Consider the following 20,000-nt stretch of genomic DNA (forward strand, 5'->3'; position numbering starts at 1 on the left):
ATAGAAGTTTGAATGTTTGAATTTGAATGGAAAACATGGATACATTTTATTGAAGTAATATTTCACGTTACGTACACACAATTACAAACATACACTTTTACAAACGGATTCATTTTTTTTGGGGTTATGTGGAAGTGACATGGGAGTATTCTTGCCAACACTACCCAATTATTTTTCTTTGCTTTGTTGTAGATGCCAAAACAGAAGATCAGCCAATCTCAGCAGAGAATCTTCGTGAGTCTCTGAAAAAAGAGCTAGAGTTTTATTTCTCAAGGTAAGAGTAGATGACATTTATTACAAAATGTCCAATCTAAATATTAAAAAATAAAAAAAAACATTTAACATTTAGAGAGAACCTCTCGAAGGATCTGTACCTGATGTCCCAGATGGACAGTGACCAATTCGTCCCCATTTGGACCATTGCTAGCATGGACGGCATCAAGGTTCTTACCAGTGATTTGGAGCTCATTTTGGATGTGTTGAGATGTAGGTGGCATGTTTAAGGTGTTTCCTTGTGAAATGTTTGCATGGGAAAATTTGAACTAATAATGTATCCCTCAAGCATCGCCCATGGTACAAGTGGATGAGAAGGGGGAGAAAGTGCGCCCCAACCACAAACGGTGTATTATTATCCTGCGGGAGGTCCCCGAGACCACGCCCATTGAGGTGATTGTCACCTCACCATGTAACACTGAAACTTGAGTTGGTTTGGTTTTGCCACATGTGATGACATTCATTCAGTACCTTAATATTTTGTTTTGTCTTGTTTTTAAAGGAAGTAGAGTCACTGTTCAACAGCGGCAGCTGTCCGAAGGTGATCAGCGTTGAGTTTGCACACAATAACAACTGGTACATCACATTCCAGTCAGACACCGATGCGCAGCAGGTGAATTTTTTATGATCTTATTTTTATAGTTGAAACTTGTGATATATGGACAAATGTTAGTATTCCGATAGAGTATTCTTTCTTGAAATGTTATTTTTTTCTGTCTGTATTTTCATTACACATTTCCAATTACTTCAACAAAAAAACTGTATAGACATCAGTTAAACCTATACAATGTAAGGATGGCTACAGCAAATCGCGTATATCCTCTGGTATATTTGAAAATATGTGAGAGTACAACCATTTTTCATGAAATCTACACTGTTTCTTTACGTTATAATTTAGTGCAATGCACGATGTGATTTATATCTATGCTCTAGCAATGCCATAAACAATGTGTTGGCAGGCAATGTAAATTTGCTACCTTGTCATTTTTCATCCAATGTTAGTGTGCCATCCAAGGTGCTGTGTATTTAAAGTCACTGTGACACAAAGCATCACAAACCCATGCACTTTTGGAGCACACGCACTGTACATTAGAACCGATCTGATACCTCACACATCAAATTAACAATGGAAACAGTAGATGGTAATTAGGCGTTTGCCGATGACTGGATTGGCGATATATATCGCGATTTTTAAAAGTCATGGTTCTTTAAAATAATCCAAATCTGTCCAACCACAAAATATTGTGATATTGCACAGCACTACTGCAATAAGACAATCATTTAAATGTTTCTACTTTCGCAGGCTTATGAGTATTTGCGAGAGGAAGTAAAAACATTTCAGGGAAAACCCATAATGGTGAGTTAAAGCATTTTGTCATCAAGACAAGGCCTCGTTTAAAATGTGTTCTCTTTCTTCATCCGTCACATGTTGCAGGCCAGGATAAAAGCCATCAACACATTCTTTGCGAAGAATGGCTATCGTAGCATGGAAAGCAGCCTTTATGCCCATCAGCCCCAGAGCCATTCCCAGTACAACTCAACCCTCTACATGCCGCACGTCTACCCCCAGCAACAGTACCCCATTTATGGCATCATGCCCCACACATGGACCCCTTCGCCTGCACCATACTTTGAAACTCCTCTGGTAAGACATGAATTACTACCTGAAGTAACACTTGTGGCGTCACTGCTCCTGAGAACAGGTTATGGAGTGTAGCTGGATGTTCAACAAATGATACTTCTGGCTTTAAAATGGTAAATGGATTTATAGGATTTTGGACACCGTTTGGTGCGCAAAGCACTTTACAAAGACTCATTTAATATTGTGGGATCGAAATTTCCGTTTGGGATACAGATGCTCTACCGCTGAGCTACACTTATTTTTTTTTCCTTCTTTCATCCAGTAGAGGACAAAAATCGCGACTCACTAATGAGGAGGAAAATAGGGACTCAGATTAGTTTTCATTCCAAAACAAACCTGGACCTCTGCTTTTTAATCACCAGTTAAATATGACAAACAAGCAGGATAACGTTTAAAAAAAACAACAACCAAAAAAACAAACCTCTGTTTATCCGCGTCATCATTTGTCGGAACAAACGGATCGATCAAAATAATGTTTTCCTTTGTGTGATTTTCAGCTCAGATAGCTTTGTCCTACTAAGTTAGCTTGTCATATCATTTCTCATAGCTGATGCAAATCGGCTTTGGATGTCCTCATCAGCATAAATGCTCAAGACGGCCTGCACTTCATCTATCCAGTTTCCAATGTTTAAAAATATTAAAGACTTTTTTTTTTCAAGTTGCCATTTGTTTATCTAAATATTTATCAAATTGCCCAAGTGCTAGATATTCCTTGCTCAGTTTCGATGACTCGCCATCATCTCAAACTATCATGACTGAGCCAAAGTGCTAGACACTGCGAGTCCAATTTTGTCCGTTGTTATCTGGAATCTTGTTTTTTCGGTCACAAATCACAGCTTGTGACTATAGGTGAAGGTAGGAATGTAAATGAACTGCTAACTAAAGAGTTTCGCCTTTGGGCTGAACTCCTTCGTCACCATGACAGAGATGCGGACGCTTCACCGAAATGCTAATCGGTCTTTCACACCATCCTGAGCACTTATACTTGGGGCAGGAATTTATCAATGACCTGGAGAGTGCACTCTAGCCTTTTGCGAATGAGGACCATGCTCTCAGATTTGGAGGTTCTGATCTTCATCCCAACTGCTTCACACAGCTCCAGTGAGAGTGGGAGATCACGACATAAATAACCCAACAGCACCACATCATTCACTAAAAGTAGAGATACAACGTTGAGACCGCCAAACCGGACTCCTTAATGCTTTGGCTGGGTTTAGAAATTCTGTCCAAAAAGATTATTAACACACTCTTTGACACAGTGGGAACGCCTTCTTCAAATCCACCAAACTCACGTAAACTGGCTTCCTCCTGAATCCGAGCTTCGCCTACCTGACAAGGTTAGACTTCCTGATGGATCCTCCTCTTCAGCACCCCTGAGTAGACAGGAAGGCTGATGAGTATAATCTCTCGATAGTTAGAACACATGCGCCGGTACCGTAGGAAGGACCACCATCCTAATCTTCCAATCCAGAGGCACTGTCCCCGGTGTCCATGCTATGTTTTGAAAGCATTTCAACTAGGACCATCCCCACAACATTCAGAGCTTCAGTGAATGTCAGGTGAATCACATCCAGCCCTGGAGCTTTACCACCGAGGAGATTTTTATCAAGCTCGGTGACTTTACCTCCAGAGATAGGAGAGCCCTCCTCGGAGCTTCTATACTCTGCTTCTTCAGAAGAAGATGTGTCTGTGGAATTGAGATGGTCTTTGAAGTATGCTCGTCAGCAGCGCCCTGTGTCCACTATACTTGGTGTTAATGGTGCATTTTTCCCTCTTCTGAGACGGCGGATGGTGGACCAGAATCTCCTTTAAAGCCATTTGAAGGTCGTTCTTTATGGCCTCGCCAAACTCAACACACACCCGTACATTTTGTCTCAGCGACCGCTGAAGCTGCATTCCGTTTGGCCAGCCGGTACTTGTCAGGTTCCTCTGGAGTCCATCCAGTCATCCATTATCTACCACTTTATCTGGAGTCGGGTTCCAGCACCTGCTAATGTGCACATCCTGTGGATGAATTAATGCTCATTTACCAGTGTTCATTAGATTCTGAATTGTGATTTCGCTAAGTATTTTGAGGCTAAACATTTGTTTCTTGAGAACTTTTTTAAACTTTGTTTTGAAAAAAACAAAAAAATGTTTCCACAGGCACCTTTTCCCAACAGTAGCTTTGTGAATGGATATGGGTCTGGACACTACAAAACTGGATCTGGTTCTCTTACGCTCACTCGGCCTTTCAACAGAAATCGGTAAGGCTTCTGTTTGACTTAACTTGAGATAATTGTTGTGGATGTTCGGTAAAGTGCAATGGCAATTAGATATATTGACCCCAGCAGGTAATTGTTCCTCACTCCCTGTCTTTTTGGTATTCCCACAGTGTCCCCCTCTATTCAAGAAAGAATGTTATAAATGCCTTCAGGTACAATTTTATGTTTCCCAATTAGCTTCATTCCAAACTCTCATCTTCCCATTCTTTTTTTTTTTTTTTTTTTTTTTAAATGAGTAGTTGTCATGTACCTATGAATGGTCCAAGTGATAAAACATGGCTTTGGCGTTTAATTTTTGCAGTCATTACCCCATTACAACATCTTACAGTTTCCCTTTCATCCCAGTTCTTGACCATCCATTTGTTTGCCCATTTTGTTTATTTCATTATAACTGATCTTTTTACAGCAGCTTTGTTGACAAGCAATTTCTTAAGGAGTTGCTGGTCATCCTGGTGGCATAACATTGTTGTATCTACCGGTAAATCATACAGTGGACCCCCAGTTTACAACGTTCCTGCCTTATGTTTTTTTTACCTTACGACGTGGCCCACGATGTCCCTGCCTTATGTTTTTTTTTCCTTGCGACGTGTTTTTTTGCCTTACGACATCAAAAACAACTCTTCTCAAACGTGGCAGTCTGTGTGCGTGCATGAATCTGCGAATCACTACATGCATCACTTCCCTACGTCACTACAATACTGTTCTGCTATTGGTTGGCGTCATGACTCCCTAAGATACTGGTCTGCTATTGGTCGGCGTCACTGTGTCAAAATGGTGGCATGGTAAAGATTGGTTCTCGTGTAAGTGTTTACTATATCATACTTATTGTGCATTTTAGTGCCTAAGTCGAACTTTACTTGGTTAGCCATGGGTCCCAAGATTGCTAGAAATGTTAATGAGAGAAGTAAGAAGATGATTAGTATGGAAACGAAGAAATACGAAGAAGGTTAGGCTAGGCTGCCTTCACTTGGGAATATGGCCTTTACAAGCTTTATTTTTCTTTTTATTTATCATGTAATTGTATACATTTGTATTATATAAGTAGCACTTCCTATACTATTTTTTTTTTTACCCATTTTATAATACAGTATGTACTGTATGTACAATGATGATGTTTTTACTTGGGATTTTACATGCATTAGCTAGTTACCATGGGTTTCTATCGCCCGCCATACGACGATTTTGCCTTACGATCCCAACCCTGGAACAGATTCACATCCTATGGCGGGGGTCCACTGTACATACAATTAATAATCACGGTTATTTGTAAAATCGTGATATTAATGAAAGTAATGTCCACCAAAAAAATCTGCACATTGAAAGCATTGTGGTGCTTTCTAATTAGGGGGAAAAAAAAACAAGCAACACTGCAAGTTAATTTTCATCCATGCAAGAGCAAACAAAATTTATGTAATTGACCAAAATGATTGATGTATTTCAGATTCAAACACTTGTGAACATCACTTTAGACCGTGGTGCAAAAAGAGATTAAATTTTTGAGTTCCATTACCCCCATTTGGGGTTGGAATGAAAATTTGCAAAAAATGATGCCCAAGATCTTTCTAAAGAACATCCTTGCAAACAAAATTTGTGCGTTGCATTCATAACTGTGCAACTTCATTTTTTTGTAATTCTTTTAATTATCTGGGAATTATTTCCCACATTTTTCTTGTTTTCCTTGGGTAACAATGACTATCAACATTTTTCATCTTTAGAACTTGTTTGGGTTACAAAAATAAAATGGGGCGGGTCAAAAGAATTATTCATAGGGACCCACTCTAAGTGTGGTCACCAGTTGCCTATTGCTGCGCTAAAGTATCAGTTCAGCGCGAATCAAAGTGAAAATATAATTGAACACAAAGTGTATGTTTTCAATTCAGAACACTCAAGGACCATTCATTGCAGCGCACTTGTAGCTCTTCCCCAAAAAATAAACATAATGGAGTAACAGTTGGCATTACTTCACTCGCATGTGCCATACCCATATTATAACACTTTTGTTAAATACTGCACTACTGCATTAAAGATAATATAAAGATGCACATTTTTAACCTGTTTTTCTATTTTAAATAGGATTTAAAGGTGGGGAAAAAACTTTGAATGTTGCTTCTCAGGTTGTCACTCAAAATAAAGGGGGGTGGGGGGGTTATTAATCACAAGGTGTCAGTCATACCCGATGATGAAATCATGACGCCTAGAGGGATGTGGATGGATGAAGTGACTGGCTTTGTCTCTCTCTTGCTCACTCTCTTGCTCTTGTTCTCTATTTCTCTCACTCTCTGTCCTTGATTGACAAAGTCAAGGCAATTCACCCCATCCAGCCCAATGAGCATTAAGATTATGAGATCTGAGGGTCAAAGACTGCTGAGATCAGTCCATGCTTCTAATATTTTTTGTTTTGTCACCTGCTTCTGAAGTGTGTTTCATGCCATTGTGCCATTTGAGTGATTGTACTGTATGTCTTGTGCTCTTTTGAGTTTGATTGTCTACTGCCTCCGCCCATCATAAACACATATGCATTCTAGAAAACAACCTTCAGCAAACCATTTTCAAACCAGTTTCAGCTCTGTACCACATCACAATGGATTTGAAATGAAACAAGATCTTTTTGAAATGTAGACAGACTCTTAATTTGTGGGTATTAACGTCCAAATCAGTTGAAAAGTGTACACATTACAAATTGTTTTATATGCGCATTCCACTTTTTAAGAGACCAAATGTATTTGGACAACTGGTATCTCTGCTGTCCCCTGGGTAGGTGTGCATTCCCTTGTTATTTCACTTACAAGGAGCCAATAAAAAGCCGAGAGTTGATTTCAAGTATGGTATATGCCTATGTCAGTGAAGCAGGCCATCAGTAGGCTGAAAAACTCCAAACAAATCAGAGAGGCTGCAAAAACATTTGGTACATTTTTGAAAAAGAGTCATCTCAGATACACCAAAAGACCTGGTAGACCACTGAAAACAACTAGTGGATGACCGATGAATCCTTTCCATTGTCCCGAAAGGCCTTTTCACAACAGTTGGCCAGATCAAGAATACTTTTCAGAAGCCCGGTATATCTCTGTCCAAGTCAGCAATTCAGAGACAACTTCACCAGTGGAAATACAGAGGTTTCACCACAAGGTGTTAACCCATGGGTGAGCCTAAAAACAAGAATGCCAAATAAGAGTTTTCCGAGAAGCAGCCAAAAGAGTCTGTAAATTTCTGAATCAACATCTTATGGGTAGATCACCCAAAGATCAACTAGAATAATGGAAAGAGGTAAGTATGGCGATGGAAGGAACTGCTCATGATCCAAGGCATACCACCTCATCAGTTAAGCATTGTAGAAGTGTAACTGTGGTGGCATGTATCGTTGCCTGTGTAACTCAATCGCTTATTTTTTGATGCTTTTACTTTTCAAGGGACCAAATAGTCAACCCAACATTTAAAAATTCCCAGTTTTATTTCAAATGGACCTTTTTACTAAACTGTGTTTTTAAAACCTAGTCTTACAAGTATTTATTCTAAAAAATATGTTCAAATTATGGCAGTTACTTGGCTTCTTTATTCCCTCGTCTCTAAACCAACACTTGACGTTACACGCATCAAATTGCCATCGGGGCCGACTTCTCACTCTGATCCTCTTCAGTGCCCTCCTCACTTCATTCAAAGTACTCTTTCTATCTTCTCATCACACTAACCTGATCACTGAGAGGGTTCAGAACATTCAGAATGTCATTGTGTGGTACAACTATACAAATGACAATACATCTCTTGAATCTTCCATCTCTGTCCTTGATGACTCTGACCTTTGCCATCTCTGTCTCTTTGCCTTGCCAACCTGTAGAGGCCATTCTCTCCCTCCTTACTATCTAACCTATTTTACAAGTCATTGTAAGTCCTTTGTTTGGCCCATGCCACATTCCACTCTGCATGTCTATGTACTCCTCTCTATTCCATCCTCTGTGTCCCACTTCCTTTTAGCCAACCTTTTTCTTTATACACTCCTGCACCTCCTCATTCCATCACATTTCCTTATTGATTTTCCTTCCATATGATACAACAAGTACTCTCCTACCTGTCTCTCTGATCAGTAGCTGCAGCTATCCAGTCACTTCACACAGTCCTACATACCAGTATCCTATGCTGTCTGGCTACACCTACAACTACTTTGCAATCACTGATCTCAAAACAAGTCTCAACAAGATGTAGTCTATCTGCATACTCTTACAGTAGAATATACTGTAGGTCAGCCAATGTTCATGCCTCTTCTGGAAGAAAGTATTCACTACAGCCATTTCCATTCTTTTAATGGAACCACCGTCTGACCTTCTATGTTCGTCTCCTGAATACCAAACCTCACCCCTTCATCATATACTGTATGTTTCCTACTCCAACATGTCCATTATAGTCTGCACCAGTAACAATTCCCTCATTTCTAAGAATGCCTAGGATCAATTCATCAAGGTTCAACCAGAAAATGTTCTTTCACTCTCAACTCGCATCCCACCCGTGGGACATACCTATTAACAACACTGAACATCACACCTTCTATTTCTAGCTTCAGACTTGTCACTCTATTGTAAACTCTTTTAATCTTCAGGACATTCCCAACTATGTAACTCCTCCCTCAAGATAAGTCCTACTCCATTTCTCTTCCCATCTACACCATAATTGAAACACGTAAACCCTGCTTCTAGTCTACTGCCTTTCCACCTGGTTTCCTGGACACACAGTCTATCTACCTTCCTTCTCTGCATCATGTCAACCAACTTGGTTTTTAGCCATTTTTCCCACATTCAAGGTCTCTACTCTCAGCGCTAGGCTCTTTGTATTCCTCTTCTCGCTCTTCCAGCGGACATACCTTCCTTCACTCCCTTTTCCACGAACAGTAGCGAAATTTCCACCGCCACCCTGTAGGTGAACAGCACCGGTGGCGGTCATTGTTAACCCATGTCTAGACCAATCCGGTTTGGAAGTCCGGTGCCCTTCCTGACACAACCCTCTGTATTTATCTGGGCTTTGGTCTGGCACAAAAGGTCTCTGGCTTGTACGTGCTTGTGGCTTCATCTTTACTGTTGTTTACACATGCCACATTTTTTTTTTAAAAGTACAGTGGGCCCCCGTGTTACGAACTTAATCCGTTCAGCGGCTACGCTCGTAACTCGAATTGCTCGTATGACGGGCAATCCAAACCTATGTTAATTAGTGAATGCGTGCAACGCGTGTAAAAACCTTAGGTAAAAACATCACGACTATATACACATATTAAAAATTTGTAACATAATCTACTGTACAGTTAAATTAAATAACATAAATATACAAAGGTAAAATGACATTTACCTTTGGGGCGACGTGACTTGAGCTGGTGGTGGGTGGAGGCAGAGGGGAGCAGAGATGAACCCGCAGAATTTATTGATTTATTTTCTAAAACGAGAACTTTTCTCAAACTAGAACATATCACCGGCGATTTCCTTTGGAAATTCCTATTTTTTTATTATCTCCTGCTTGGTTTCTATTGTCATCATCCTCTTACTTCTTTCTTTATTGCCACTTGCAATTTTAGAAGCCATGTCTAACAGATAAAATTTGCAAAGTCTTCACAACATTCCTTCCGTTTCTCACTCATTTTCTCTCCTTCCTTCCATCCCGACCAGCTGTGCCATCAAGCTAGATAAAGGCGTTCGGCCAATAGCATATCGGCATTTCTGTGATTGACGTGACGCCGGCCAATAGCATATCCGCATCTCCGTGAGTGAGACCGGGACTGTGACCTTAATTGACCAATAGCTGACTGACTCCGTGACTGACACCGTATATTTCATTATAACTGATCTTTTATATATATATAAGAGCAATAGCGTTCAGCGTTACCGTGACAAGCGTGAACATTTGATTTCGTTGATGTAGCAAAGCGAAAATAATTGTACGAACACATTGACCGGCATGTCGGATTGTTTATAAGACGATTGGTTTGTGCGTAAGTGAGGGACAAAAAACTCTGCGGTCCACGCTCGTAAGTCGAAATGTTCGTAAAACAGGGAGTTCGTAAACCGGGGGCTGACTGTATTACGGTTCACTTCCCTAATAAAGAAGTGGAATGTTCTGCAATGGTTGTGGATTGCCTGACCCCAATAAGATTGAGCCATGCATGTTAGGTTGTCCAATTAATTTGGGTCCGTTCAAAAGTGGAAAACACATCAAATCTGTTGGCATTCTAATGTCCTTAACCTGATTTTGGAAAGAAAGAAAAAAAATATATATAAGTCTGCACTAAAACCACATTCCTTCACATGTCAGCGTTATTTCAGGCAGCTGTAACAATACAAGTAAAAATACAAATGGAGAAATTACAAACTGTGATGCCAAAAGTTTAATACCTCAAAATCATCTTAAATATGGATTTTTTTTTTCTCATGCATATATGCAGCAAAGACTGTAACTTGAATGAGCCACCCCAAAACCACACTCCCTTCTAAAATACTAACTTTGTATGTCAGTCAAGATGTGAACTTATGAGTAGTGAACAGTACAGGGCATTACAGTAGTATATCTCAAACACTGGTACAAAATCTTTAACCCACATACCTTGATGGTCTTAAATTTGATCCATCTACTAACTTCTTTAAATAGAAAGATTTCTATTGAATTATAATGTATTAGTTGATTCATGCATCATTAAACCCTGTATGGAGGTGGAAAAACTGTGTGCACTACTGGCAGCTCCCAGCAGAGGCACTGTTGATCCACCCACATTTAAACACATGATGTTAAAGAAATCGAAAGAATAAGGATAAGTGAAGTTGAAAAAGTTTAGAATCTTTCTTAATTAAACTTGTAGGTATTCTTATCCCCCATTCCTTTGCACTGAAAAGACCAAGAACATTGACTTGGTATCAAGTTTTGGTAAACCAGAATACATTGGTTAGTCTGTGTGATGGATATTCTCCACTGCTTTAGAAACCACGTGAAGCCCCCCGTGAGAACGACCGAGGTGACCCCAGCGTCCATCGCTCCTGTTCCACTGGAAAGTTTGACGGGACTGCGCAGTCCACAGCCACATGTCCCTTCCCACCCGGCACAGGTGGCCTCTGATTTGAGTGCCATGTTCTCGCATCTGTCTTCCTCATCTTCTTCCTTGGACCCGAATGATGACAATAGCCTGGCTGGACGTGGGCGGTAAACCTGTCTCTTTTTTTGTTGTCTAGTACTGGGGTCCCTAACCTTTTTATGAATTTGTACCGGTCAACCTTTGAAATTTTTGTTGTGGCAGCTAACTAATGGAAGCCCTCAGCTTACTTGAGTCTCAAATACTTTTGAGAAAATGTACCGTATTTTCGGCACTATACTGCGCGCCTAAAAGCCTCATTTTTTTTTTTTTTTTTAAGCTGATTGTCCGCCTTATAATCAGGTGCGCCTAATAACGCATCAATATTGAGATTGGGTAATGGACTGATAAAGTAAGCTTTACCTGTTTCTTTTGTGTGTTTACAGTTGAACAAGGTTGGTCATATTGACTGAGTTATTATGCTATTGAGAGTTTAGAGTTATTATTTGAGTTATTATTGTTATTACTTTGAGTATTACTAAATTGTGATTGCAAAAGTTTTAAAATGTCATTAATTGAGGGTGCGCCTTATAATCCGGTGCGCCTTTTTGTGTGGAAAATACGGTACACAAATTACATTGATTGATTAACAAATGATATTCATTTCAATACAAAACATTCATTAGATGCAAAGGAGTGCTTATCAATGCAAAACCTTTGCATATGCTAACATATACCAAAGGAAAATATCTGGCACAAACGAAAATACTAACCAACTTAACGCATTCAAGGCAGCACTATAAAATAGCATATTATCCACAATCACAAGTTGTTGGATCAACAAACAAACTACTTTTGGGGATATTATCAAAAACATTCTTACAAAGTACATCTTACAAACACTCGTAGGCCAGATTTCAAGAGCGACAGAACATGTGTGTCACCCACTGAGTGCTCTCAATTGAAGCCACACTACAAAATTTTATATCAACAGCGGCCAAAGGCGGTGCCAACAACTTAGATCAAGCCAAACAAAGCACAAATGAATGAAACGTTAAAGGATAAACGAGATCATTTCCAAAACATCATTATTTTGGGTGTAGCCATGCAGCCCGGTCCCAGTTGATCAACGGGCCGGTACTGGGCTGCAGACAGGCGGTTGGGGACCTCTGGTTTAGTATGTCACCTGATCGTGGGTCCTGAATTCAGCCGTGACCCCTGAATGTGTGCATTTCAGACGGAGCACAACCTACAGAGGGACACGTAGAAGGCGAGAAGATGAACGGATTATGGTACACTCTCTTATTGGACAGTCACATGAATACCTGTTGATTTTATGAAAACCAATTGCCTGAATGATCATATATTCCTGCAGAGGCCCGTACCGTTGGCTGAGGTTAAGGTTTCCCCTCCCAAATTTGATTTGGCTGCAACCAATTTCCCTCCTCTTCCTGGCTGTGTGATCAGTACTCAAGGCGAACCCGTGCTGGAGAATCGAATGTCGGATGTTGTTCGCGGTCTATACAGGGACAAGGTAGGATGAAAAAATGTCCACCAACAGTTGTACCTCCCAGTTTGACCACAGTCCGCACTGTGACTGAAAACTATTTATCCTCAAGATTAGTTATCTTTAAAAGTAAGTGATATCAGTCAATCTTGTAATTACTGTTAACTTTGAGTATAATTTGTCTCGAGTACAAGTGCCCCCCCCCCTTTTTTTTTTTAAAATTGCAATTGGGTGAATATCACAAAAACACTAATATAAGTCTATCCCTAACTTTAGTGGTTACATAATCATGCTGTTCAACAAAAAAAAAAAACACATCAATTTGTGTTATTAAAATGATTAAATTACTTCTAGAGGTATTTCTACATTGTTTATAGCAATACAAATGTAACCCTGACTGAGCATTTTTTCCCTCTCCGGCAACAAGCACTTTACAGACAGTCGTGGCACAGTTGTCTCAACGTCCCAACTCGTCCTTTGCAACTTTACTCGAGGCCTTGTTGACACGTCACCAGGGCTTTTTAAACCCGAATAATTCTTTCCTCTTCATGCGTAACAATGAATTCTGTCTATATAACTGTTTAAAAAAAATGCTGGTATACCAGTCCGCATAGTGTGGTTTTATTTAAGACCCAGGACATGCTGGAGAGACAATGTCTCTTGGCTGGCCTGGGAACACTTAGGGACACATTGGTAAACACAAAGAGCGTCCTGCCCCACCAAAACTTCACATAGCAAATGACATCGCCAATTCTAAATAGTCAAAAATTCAAAGGACATAGGCACACTTAATAATTCTCATGTGCTGGCTTAAATAGAGTCTAATGACTTTCGTTGAAGGCTTTAATATGATTATGACTTTACACTTTTTTTTTTAACAACTAACTTTTGTGGCATTTAATCTTCAAGGTCCCACGCCAGATGGCTATAAGATAATAAGAGTCATAACAAAGTTTTTTTATTTCAAGATGGAACCTGTAAATAAAGAAAGCAGTGCAAGTCCAGCTGCGGTCACTGACGATGTTTTGGCAAGCTCGAATCCAAGCCAAACTTCTGCAAAGTCGGTCACACAACCACTTGCGCCACTGGCCCCAATGTAAGTGACGGTAGAGTTGTTAGGCAATTCTCAACATGGCTGGAGCGGTGAAACACTTTGTTTTGGACCTACCATCAGGATTCGGGAGAATAGGGTCGAGCACCAGGAGCTGCTAGTTTCAAAAGCGATTGCAAGCGTGCCTGACGAAACCCCCGTCAGCCCTGTTTCCTCCACGCAAGCTGCACACAACTGGAGGCCACCAGCTCCACCATCCGGCTCTGCCTGCACGCCACTGATTCGCACTACGCCCCCGGTTCTTCCTGCTGCTGTAATTGCGCCTGCACAGGTGAGCTTTTTGCACCTTTCACTGGCAGCAGTTACGGCATCAACTTTATGAGACGGTTCAGCTTCCTTGAGTGTTTTAAGGTTCTCAAGGTCAGCCCCTCACTCACTCTGATGCTACATTCACATCAACTCTGGGGAAGGCATTTTAAGGGTGCATATGAATTTCAATGTGGGGCCACGCCATGGAAATTTGCTCATTCGCTTGTTTTTGCTTTTTGTGTCGTGGAAGCCAATCAGCTTTGGTAATGGTAAACGACATATACGGGGCCGTATTTGTTCATGGCGGCTGCTTTGTGGACACACAGAGCTGTACGAAACAGCCAGGTGAGATTTCATTGCGGGGACAGAGCAGAGTGAGAGTACTTCACTGAAATGGAGGAACTTTGAGGTTCATCTGTACAGTCATCGTGCCCCCCCCCCTTTTTTTTTTCTTTCAAACACAAGTATACCCATCTTGAAATAGTGTAGCATTAATCAAAGTATTTAGCACAGTATTGGCCACTTTATTGCGATGTTGAACCCCCGATTACAAAATGTGACATAAATACTTCAAAGCGGGGGTCCCCAACCACCGGTTGCCAGGCCGCATGTTCCGCACACAAAATAAAGATGTTTTGGAACTGATTTAATCCTTTAACAGTTCATCCATTTGTGCTTGGTTTGGCTTGATTTTTGTTTTTTGATGCCACCTTTGGCCTCTGAAAAATGTTGTCATTCATGATAATATGCCCAAAATTTGTTTGTTTGTTGATCCAACAACTTGTGACTGTAGATAACATGCTAGCTAATCTAAGTTCTATGTATGTGTTTAGCTCGTTAGCATTTTACCGGTCCACAATAAAAATCTCAAGCGTTGGCCGGTCTGTGGTGATTAAAAAAAAAAAAAAGCTGGGGACCACAGCTTTAGAGGATATTGATTGGTCCGAGACGAATGCAAATATGCGGCATTGGAAAACTAGATGAGGAAAACAGCCACCATCAACAACATAAGACAAAGATAGGAAAAAAGAAAATGAAAAAGCCTTCGCTTCCACAAAAATCATTTGATGGACTTGGCGTCAATATTGTCTTCTGATTGATGGAGTATTTTAAAACAGCCGCAATCCAAGCACCGAGTACAATCATCTTTCCGCAGGCTCCATTGTTTTTTGTTATTGTATACAGTGTGCACGCGCTACCAGTGCTGGGGCTCCTGGGGATTGGCGGTGGGGGGCGGAGACTCAATGTCTTTTGGTGTACCGCGGAGCAGAGTACTGCAGGGCTGGAAACTGTATAGATGGGGCTTAGTTGTCTCCCAGGCAATGCCACCTCCCTTGTGCGAGTGCACCCTTACGAAGTGGACACTCATCCCTCAGTTGGTGTGACTGTTGCATGAGAAATAAGTCACATATTAATTAACCACAAATTCATTAGCTATTTATTTGTTTTGTTTAAAAAAGAAAATTTTGCATTATAAATGTTGTTTGGAAAAAATGTCTACATGCATGTGTTTTAATTTTAGAGCTCAGTACATAGATTATTACCAGTGCTGCAAAATTTCAGCCACTTTGGCACAAATGTCACATTAAGTGCCTCATGTAAAACATATTGGCAAAGAACATGCGTTTTCTTCCACACAATTCGAAAACATCTAAAACAGGGGTTCTCAAACTTTTTGGAATCAGGGACCCCTTTTACAAAGTAAATTTTCCAAGGATCCCAATTTGCAAATGTTTGCGAAAACAAAACAAAAAAATCACTTTAAGGTGAACATAAGTGCCCTTTTTAATCACCAACAGATTCAATTTGACAAATATTATATTTGTAAATTTTCAGCCATATTGAATGATACAAAATAACATAACTGGCTTAATTTCCCGCAAACAGGTTGCTGCCAATTATTTAATCAAAAACAATATTATGAAATAATATGCCGCTTTGGCTTTACTGGTTTCATTGCCTTGTTAGCAAGCAGTTGTAGACACAAAATGCATTATGACAAATTTCAAAATTATTACAATTTTAAAATATGAAACTGGTTGAATTTATTGTTTTATTAAAGAGCCACTAATACTTTCACAATTAAATATAAATATATACATATATTGTTGACAGCTTCACCTAGTAATCAAGAATAGACTGCTTATCAAAATCTTAACAGTTAGTGAGCACTTATCGTGCATCCAACAAAACCCGATGACCTGGTGACTTTGAAACGATGGTGTTTCAGACAACGTCATTTGCTCAGCGCTCGCAAAAGGCTAAAGGAAAATTTCGAGATGGTCAATCATGTTCCCTCGTCCATTGTCTAGGAGCCCCGTAAGCTCAGCTACGCTGAGGTGTGCCAACGGCCTCCCAAGGACCCCCTGCCCACGGCCTCTGTCCCAGGCCAGCCTTTGCGCGAGTTGCGTGTGAACAAATCGGAGGAGCCCGTCGGGTCCAGCGGCGCTCCTGGAGACAAGCCGGAGCGGGGCCATGAAAGAGAGGCGGCGCGAGAGTGCAAAGACGGGCGGCCCGCGCGTGAGCGGGACTCCAAGGGCCACTTCCGCAGCAACGGACCCCGGGGCACCGGCCTCAAATTCCGAGAGCAGAGGCGGCTGCCTCTGGCCCGACGCCACTCTCCACAGGGAGCCTACAGGCACACTGGCAAGGAGCAGAATATCCCACCGGTATCGCCAAAATAGAGAAAACGAAACTCTTATGAACAGAAAAAAAGATATATGGAAATCTACATGGATATGTCTAATTATATAAAAATGATTACCATAAAAGCAACAATATTATGGTAGCTACCTTTCCCTGGAACTGTGGCGGCACATCCAAGTGACGGGGGCACTAAAAGGCAGCTGTCAAACTGAAAGGAGTAGTTGAAAAGGCGTGCCCAAAAGAATGGACTTTCCGTGGAGGTGCTCTCATTTGTGCTCGCCTTGGGAGAGGTAGGATGCTGGTGCCCTGTAAGTGGACCTCTACCGCCTTTTGCTTTCAAGAACAATATGCACTAAAGTGGAGAAAATGCATATGTCATGTACATATACAAAGATATCACTAACACATTTGTTTCGCAGGTACGACTGAAAGAGTTGACTGTTAATGCGTTGGTTGTTACAGCATAACGATGGATGTGTTTAACGACACGCGGTGTCTTTACTACTGGAAGTTTGTCTGATCCCAATTCACTTTTGGCTTAAAAGTCGCGGCGAGCAAATATCAGAAGGTAATGATTTTACAGTTACCTTGTTGCTTTCGGTCTCAAACCGTTCAACGTTTCGGATTCAGAATGATAATCAGTCTGGAGCTCTTCCTACATATTTGTTTAGCAGAGCACGAACAATACGAGACCACTGGCAGTCGGGATACGCGAACCGCGCGTAAGTAGCGGCGCCGCGTCGGAAGATCGCAGCGTTATGTTAGCTGAGTGTGCAGCTATGTCTGGATATAAAATGATTGTCGTTATCTACATGCCTGAGATGTTGGCATGCTAGCATAGAGTCTGCCGAATGTCGGCATCGGGTGGATGTTTGAGCTCAGCAAATGTTGAGTTTTGAAGAGACCGTAGAGGTATAGTTGGCTGCGCTGTAACCTCTTAGAAACCTTCACTAGATGTGTGGGAGAGTTCAATAGCTATTATGGAGGCTTTTGAGAGCGGGGATCCAACTGATTGTGCTTTTTAGTGTAAGTTTGCTTCATTTTTTTTTTTTTTTTTAATTAGAATGTTAAGGGTTGAACTCACTGTATGTATTGCTTTTTAAATATTTATTATAATTTTGTTGCACAAGGCCCCCCGAATCTTGTTTGGATTGTTACCCCAAAGTGATGTGAAATTACATTGACAAAACCAAATGGAATCATGCAATGTGATGATGAACCAACATTCAACATGCCAGCAAAGAAATATTTGACGCTGTGGGTGTTGAGGCGCAGTAAATGAGTAAGCACTGGAGCTGCCATTTGGTCTTCACAAACATGAAAAAATGCACTAATGTCCAAATAGATCTGCTTGTGGAAAATGTGAAAAAAAAATTTACAAGGGTTTGCTTGACAGGTAAAAATAGGCAACACCCCGTCCTTTTTATGTTTGGCTTATTTTTGTTGATTTTTTTGGGTTGGGATTGTGACAGGAATTATCGATTATTGATCAAGTGTTTGAGACACAATCCTAGCACTGTAAGATTTGTCACCAAAAAAATAAATTATTTTGAATTGGCTTCCCTGCTTTCGTGTCCCATTTTTCCCCCGCACCCTCCTGCTACTGTGTGCATCATATGTTACACTTCAATGTTTCTATTCTATTTGTTTTAGCGTGACCGAGCGAGCTGCAAGAATGTAAACATTGTTTCTGGGGTAGGAAGAAAAAGAGGTTTGCTAATGTGCATGAGCAAAACAGCCTTCTGCACTGACTTAACATCCTGTATTTCTCCGTTTAAGTCAAACCCCCCCCAATTTTACAAAAACGCAAGTGTAGGTCTAGCCCTGACAAAGTGGTTACACATGTCATGGCTGTCCAATGTACCGTGTGTGTTTTTTAAATGATTAAACCGCGGTACTTTTAAGACGCATTTCTTCATTTATTGAAACACCTACTGTTGCAGTTAATGGGGGGGCAGGAGACAAGACCAGTACTAGGCAACGCACGCCCGCTTTGATGCGAATGCTGAAACTAAAGTTGCAACAATAAAACGATTTCAAGTTTCAAGGCTTTATTTTTCACACACTTGAATGTGAATTCATCTAAAAACCACTATCACTATCTGACAAGCCAAATAGCCAAATCCCGGACGTCATCTTCTTCTTGCTCGTCATCTGCGCAAACATCCTTTTTACTCTTAAACAGAGTCATCTGCGGACCCGTCCAGTTTGTTTGAAATGGAGGTCTTCGGAGATGATTTGCTGATCTTACTTGGAATGTTCTTGACCCAAGTGACGACTGTTGTGAGATCAAGTCAAGCCATCTTTTCCTTTTCATGATAGGTCAACGTCCTCCGGAAAATTGTACACGCGGGCTCCTTGTTGACAACAAGAGGCAATAAGGCGGCGTTCGACAAAAGTGCATTTGAAAGCGCAAACCCGCTAAAACGGATGCATACTCGATCGAAATAGAGGTATTTATATAATCATGTTAAGTCTTGTAAATGACATTATTTCGCATTCGAATTAGTTGTTCAAACACAGATATGTGGAAAAAGATTGTCTGTTTTGAGTTATGCAGGTATAAGGTTGAAAATGAGGAACTCAACTTGTACACGGAAAAATACGGCAAGTGCATTTGCATCTGGATGCTTTCAGAACCAAAGTTAAATGTGCAGCGTGACTGAGGTGTCATTTATTCAGTGGGGGGAGAAGACCAGGAGCAAAGATAATGAGGCTTGAAAAATTATCATCTGCCACCAAAGTGGAACTTATCCCAGCTGTGTAGGAGCATTTTATATGGGAAGTTCTTACTGTTGAGTAAAGAGGACACAGAGGATCCAGCCCACCCAAACCGTGAATAATGAATAACTGGTAAATTTGGTCTTCATCGTATGCTGAAATGCTATACTATATTTAGACATTTATGAATTTTGGACTAATAATTTTTAAAAAGCCAAAAAGGGTGAAAAAGCATGTTTTATACTTGTTTCTTTAAAAAAAAAAAAAAATAATAAACTACCCTTTGTTATGATTACTTTGCACACTCCTGGCATTCTTTCTGAGCGTCAACAGGTAAGTCACCCTGAAATTGCTTTTCACTTTGCAATTGTGCCTTATCAGGGTTAGTTAGTGGATTTTCTTGCCATATCGACGGATTTGGGGCCATTAAGTTGTACAGAAGTCGGGCAAATAATAATTCACTGTCATCAGACCTACTGGACAACTGTTAATGTTCATACTCTGTTAAGAACCAATCAGCTAAATAAAGGAAAGCAAGTGACCATCATAACTTA

The 20,000-nt window shown here is 40.7% G+C and overlaps 1 protein-coding gene across 2 annotated transcripts in view; it reads left to right on the forward strand.

Annotated features, from left to right (window-relative positions):
• larp4aa (La ribonucleoprotein 4Aa) overlaps positions 1 to 18,284 on the forward strand; it is a 31,040-nt gene extending 12,756 nt beyond the window's left edge. Inside the window, exons 4-17 of one of the 2 annotated variants that reach the window (XM_088438124.1) lie at positions 193 to 274; positions 350 to 486; positions 563 to 666; positions 776 to 886; positions 1,577 to 1,630; positions 1,709 to 1,918; positions 4,061 to 4,161; positions 4,290 to 4,331; positions 11,125 to 11,343; positions 12,450 to 12,504; positions 12,588 to 12,746; positions 13,688 to 13,815; positions 13,894 to 14,101; positions 16,392 to 18,284. In XM_088438124.1, coding sequence (XP_088294250.1) covers positions 193 to 274; positions 350 to 486; positions 563 to 666; positions 776 to 886; positions 1,577 to 1,630; positions 1,709 to 1,918; positions 4,061 to 4,161; positions 4,290 to 4,331; positions 11,125 to 11,343; positions 12,450 to 12,504; positions 12,588 to 12,746; positions 13,688 to 13,815; positions 13,894 to 14,101; positions 16,392 to 16,763 — 1,982 coding nt within the window. In that variant the 3' untranslated portion in view covers positions 16,764 to 18,284. The remainder of the gene's footprint in view (positions 1 to 192; positions 275 to 349; positions 487 to 562; positions 667 to 775; positions 887 to 1,576; positions 1,631 to 1,708; positions 1,919 to 4,060; positions 4,162 to 4,289; positions 4,332 to 11,124; positions 11,344 to 12,449; positions 12,505 to 12,587; positions 12,747 to 13,687; positions 13,816 to 13,893; positions 14,102 to 16,391) is intronic. The other variant, XM_088438133.1, reaches the window with a different exon arrangement.
• The last annotated feature ends 1,716 nt before the right edge of the window (positions 18,285 to 20,000 follow it).

The sequence above is a fragment of the Hippichthys cyanospilos genome, chromosome 2 (genome assembly GCF_059441005.1).
Source record: "Hippichthys cyanospilos isolate Australia breed blue-spotted pipefish chromosome 2, RoL_Hcya_1.0, whole genome shotgun sequence".
Taxonomy (NCBI): domain Eukaryota; kingdom Metazoa; phylum Chordata; class Actinopteri; order Syngnathiformes; family Syngnathidae; genus Hippichthys; species Hippichthys cyanospilos.